This window comes from Arachis ipaensis, chromosome B04, assembly GCF_000816755.2.
Source record: "Arachis ipaensis cultivar K30076 chromosome B04, Araip1.1, whole genome shotgun sequence".
In the NCBI taxonomy this organism is placed as follows: domain Eukaryota; kingdom Viridiplantae; phylum Streptophyta; class Magnoliopsida; order Fabales; family Fabaceae; genus Arachis; species Arachis ipaensis.
The window spans coordinates 76,071,180-76,076,593 of record NC_029788.2 but is presented as its reverse complement, the minus strand read 5'-3'; the positions used below and the strand labels follow the sequence as shown (position 1 = coordinate 76,076,593).

The window sequence follows — 5,414 nt, the reverse complement described above, 5'->3', positions numbered from 1 at the left end:
TGAACTGAGTTGGGCATAAACTGCTACTGCCAGTAGCGGTTTATGTGCGTTGGTTTGCGTGCATAAACCGCTGGAGCCTATAGCGGTTTACGTTTAGTATGTGTGAATGGGGCTGTCTATATAAATCATGGAGGGGCCAAATGTGGAGAGGTAGAGTGTTATTTACAAATGGAGGGGAGGATAGTTTTGTGGCTCTGAAAAAATTCAAAAGAGCAAAAGACATGGTGTGAAATTCACAGATAGAGAACCGCTTAGTATTTTTATCCGATCTTCGAGTACGTTGGCAGAGATTAAGCTCAGCATATTACGGAAGCTCGGTACATGTGGGACGAAGTGGGTAAAAAAGTTGTTTTACAAGATTTTCGTTGCCGTTGTGTCAACTGGTGTGAGATATGAGATCTTTGTGATAGGGTCGGATAAAGACCTGCAGGTCTTGTTTCACTGCAGGCATAGTTTTCCGGAGGTGAGGATACCTGAGCTGCTTGCGAAGTTGGAAGATGGTGTGGAGAGCTCCGGGGCATTGGCACCGAATCCTCGACATCGATGCCTGTGGTAGCAGCGGCAATTCTGATTCCTGAGCCCGAATGTGTTGGGGCTGTTCATGCAAGTGTGCCTCCTGTTGTGCCTGATTTTGGATTTGAGGCCGGACCGGATCGAGTTGAGAATGCGCTGTGTGATGATGATTTGGATGAGGAGCCGGTCGATATTGGTGGGGACAGTGATGATGATATTCGAAGAGGTACATGAACAGTCCATGGAGATTCCGGTTCTGGAACACAAGAGTACCCTCCCCATCTGTCGTCTTTGAACTTGGAAGCCATCCGCCAATACCAGAATGTAGAGGCAATATTCGATGGACAAGATATGCATGATGGAACACCTTTTTAATTTGTTTATACGATAAACAAGATAAATAATGAAACCTAAAAATATAAATTAATTCTAAATACCTATTTTAGTAAATAAAAAAATTAAAAAATATATTAAAAAAAATCCCTTATCTTGAGGACTAATTAACTAAAAAAATTAGAAAAAACTGTTCCATTTGCTTTCAAATAATTTTTCACTTTTAAAATTCTATTTGTTTTTATATAATTATTTACTAAACAAATTATATTTATATTTAATATTATTATTGAAAAAATAAAGAAGAAAATGTTAGTAAAATAATCATAGAATAGAGAGAATAAATAAATAAAACAAAAGATAATTAATTTTATGAATAGTATTTTAAGGCGCCCTATATTTACAGCACTCGTAAAAAATTAGAACAGCAAATAATAAGATAGAAAGTGACAGATCACGGATCACACCAAAAATAAAAGAAAGTAGTTAAGAGTATGGAGAGACTATGTCATTTGAACTATAACTCATTGGCTTATCTTTCTCTTTAATAATAATAATAATGACGCATTCCAAATTTTTTTTTTGGGAAAATGACAATGAATCAATGATATTGATACATCGCTCAGTTTCAACCTACAACCTGGAGAGGATATATTTGAAACGTTTCGTCTCCAAGTAAAATATTTAAACTAAAATTCGTGCTTCAAATTTAAATATGTGTATGATTTACGTCTTTATATATTCTCAAGACAAAATCCATTGACCATGACCATAAGAACAACCACAGTGCACAATTTGCAATAATGCACAGTATAGCCATGTCTCTAAAGCTTCTTGCAGTGCTGTTTTTGCAGGTGGAAATGGCAGTAGTAGCAAATGAAGATTATAACACCAACTTCATCTATAACAATGGCTTCCAGTCTTCAAACTTGACCCTGGATGGCATCGCGGGGATAACAACCAACGGTCTTTTAAAACTTACAAACGACACAAAACAAGAGAAAGGTCACGCGTTCTATCCATATTCCGTTACTTTTAAGAACACCACTTCCGGTTTCAATAACGAAGAAGTTTTTTCTTTCTCAACTACTTTTGTTTTTGCAATACGGTCTCAATACTCAGCTCTGAGTGGCCATGGGATTGTTTTCGTGATTGCGCCGCAGAGAGGGCTTCCGAATTCTCTACCAAGCCAGTACCTCGGCCTCTTCAACAAAACGAACAATGGAAACGCAACCAATCATGTGTTTGGTGTGGAACTTGACACCATTCTCAGCACAGAGTTCTTTGATATCAACGATAACCATGTTGGAATCGATATAAATGATTTGAAATCAGCACAGTCACAACCTGCAGGGTATTATAGTAATTCCGGTTTCAAGAATTTGAGCCTTATCAGTGGCTACCCTATGCAAGTTTGGGTGGAATACGATGGTGTGAAGAAGCAAATTGATGTTACTTTAGCACCAACCAACGTTGAAAAGCCGCAAAAGCCCTTATTATCATTGACCAAAGATCTTTCACCGATTCTAAACAATACCATGTATGTTGGATTCTCTTCCTCAACCGGTTCAGTTTTAACTTCCCATTATGTTCTTGGTTGGAGCTTTAAGATCAATGGCCAAGCTCAACCGCTTCTTATTTCTCAACTCCCAAAGCTTCCAAGGCTAGGTGAAAGAAAGGAATCAAAGGCTCTCACTATTGGGGTACCTATGATTTCACTCACTGTGGTGTTCGTGGTGATTCTAGCGGTGATTTATTTCATAAGAAGAAAGAAGAAGTTTTCAGAGTTGGTTGAAGATTGGGAAATGGAATACGGTCCTCACAGGTTTAAGTACAAAGATCTTTACTTTGCAACAAAGGGGTTCAAGGAGAAGGAGCTTTTGGGAAGTGGTGGATTTGGAAGGGTCTACAAAGGTGTGATGCCAGCTTCTAAGGTTGAGGTTGCTGTGAAGAGGGTGTCCCATGAATCTAGGCAGGGGATGAGGGAATTTGTGGCAGAGATTGTTAGTATCGGCCGCCTCCGCCACCGTAATCTGGTTCCTCTCCTCGGATACTGCCGTCGTAAAGGGGAGTTGCTTCTTGTCTATGACTACATGCCCAAGGGAAGCTTAGACAAGTATCTGTATAACCAACCAAGAGTCACCCTCAATTGGAACCAAAGGTTCATAATCATCAAAGGAGTTGCTTCAGGTTTGTTAAAATAAATTTTTTCAACTACGACTCAAAGTTCCAAAAATGTTGGATTGAACTGATATATGTCAATATGTGTGTCTCACATTTTATGTGTACTAACATATTCTCTTGATTGAGCAACACCTCTCTATAACTGAGAGATGCTATGTCTACTTCTATATGTAATGACTATATCAAAAGTAAAGGAAGAGTAATATAAGTAGGTACGGTTGTTGAATATAGTCCTAAAGGTAGATCCTTTTCTGTTAATTTGGTATATTGAAAAGGTGGTTATTTTCAACATATTTGATTGAATCATCTAATGGTTCATAATATCATATTTATATGAAGAGGTCTTTATGGACATAGCCACCTATTAAAAATACTTCATGATATTAAAAATAATCTTTAGAGAATAATTTGTATAAAATAAAATAAAAATATTTTGTGAATTTAATTTGAGGGAAACCTCTCATATTTTGAGAATTATCTTATATTTGCAAATTGCAATGTAGCATTAACCCCCACCAAATTAAAAATTTTCTGGATTTGTGATGCGGTTCAGGTCTGTTCTATCTACACGAAGAATGGGAGCAAGTAGTGGTCCATAGAGACATAAAAGCGAGCAATGTATTACTAGATGCAGAATTGAATGGCAGGTTAGGTGACTTTGGTCTTGCAAGGTTGTATGACCATGGAAGTGATCCTCAAACCACACATGTTGTCGGAACACTTGGATACCTTGCACCTGAGAACACTAGAACCGGTAAGGCCACTACAATGTCCGACGTATATGCTTTCGGCGCATTTCTTCTTGAAGTTGCCTGTGGAAGGAGGCCAATAGAGCTAGTAGATGAATCCGAGAACTCAATACTGGTTGATTGGGTTTATAGTTGTTGGAAAAATGGTGAGATTCTTGAGGCAAAGGATCCAAATTTCGGCACAGATTATAGAGCAGAAGAGGTTGAACTTGTGTTGAAACTTGGTTTGTTATGTTCACATTCTGAGCCTATGGCTAGGCCAAGCATGCGGCAAGTTGTTCAGTACTTAGAAGGGGATTTTCCTCTTCCTGATTTACATTTGCTTAGTTTGTCTTCAACAGGATTAACATTTGGGCACTATGTAGAGGATTTTCAAGAGTTTCAATTGTCTTATCCCTCCTCTTCTACTAGTAAGGCATTTTCCCGTGATACTACTACAACTACTACTTCAGTTGCTGCTTCACTTCTCTCTGGTGGTCGTTGATTTGATTCAAGGCATATTAGATGGACATGTTCTATTTCATTGTAGAGTCTTCTTCATTATTGTGCCAAATTTTGAGTATCAACTGATCAAGCACTTTTCCAGCATTTGAGACAGATTGGTTTGTAGCATTATAGAGTTATTGCTTGTTACATATAAATTTGTCATCTACTCATGGGATTTCTTATTCTAGGATGTATTTGGCAGTACAAATTACAATAGTACGATGTAATTAGCCATATAATTTCGACATTGTTGTTTGTATTCGACTTTTGGGAACAAATTTGTTGGGATGACGAAGATAAAAAAGGATAAAATTGGAAAATATATAGCGACAGAAATTTTTTATTTGGCAAAATCTCATCTCACTACGAAAAATTTGCTATTACCATTGAATCCCATATATAAATCCAACGGTGAATTATATTATCATCGGATTCTATCCAATAAAAAATTTCTCGATGAAAATATATTATTGTCAGATTTTCTTCAACTAATGCTAAATGAATCTTCTAGCATCTACCGTCTTAGACTTTCTAACAAAAAGTCCTTTCATCAGAACATCATACATATAAATAATTCTATCCCACAAATAATATTTCTCACTCCAATATTCAAATTAAAAACACATATATCACTCATAATATTTTGCACAAATAAAAACTCAAATTTTACTAATTTGCAGAATTTTCGTAAAAATAAGTGTGGCAAACAGGCATGCCCGCACATCTTGCCTTGCCAAAGCTGGCCTAAAAAGGTAGTATGAATATTCTACATGTCCTACCTTTTGACGAGTTGGAAGATTAATAGGTTGGTCCTTTACAAAAGATTTTTTTCTAGAAAAAATTCAAAAAAAGAACTGTTATCAATCTAATTAAATAAAAAATAAAATTCTTAACCTGATAACCGNNGACTATAACTTATATAGCCAAAAACATGTTGGGCGCCTGCTGGCTAAAGTCCATATAGTAAAGCAAGATGCATTTTGTTTGCATTCTCAATTTTCAAGCCTACCTATTGATTTTTGACAAGTTAAAGGAACACACCACATGAGTTTCACTTTGTTATTATCCCTACTTGGACCCACAATAGTAATGATCAATTAGATTATGCAAGAGTTATAGCTTCTTGAAACTTTCAATTGTTGGTATAAA

General features: G+C 36.6%; 1 protein-coding gene across 1 annotated transcript; it reads left to right on the top strand.

The window, feature by feature from the left end:
* On the top strand, nucleotides 1,522–4,608 carry LOC107639394 (L-type lectin-domain containing receptor kinase IV.1). The gene is made up of 2 exons (XM_016342872.2): nucleotides 1,522–3,036; nucleotides 3,584–4,608. The coding sequence occupies exons 1-2, from the start codon at nucleotides 1,650–1,652 to the stop codon at nucleotides 4,261–4,263; spliced, it is 2,067 nt and encodes a 688-aa protein (XP_016198358.1). The 5' UTR covers nucleotides 1,522–1,649; the 3' UTR covers nucleotides 4,264–4,608.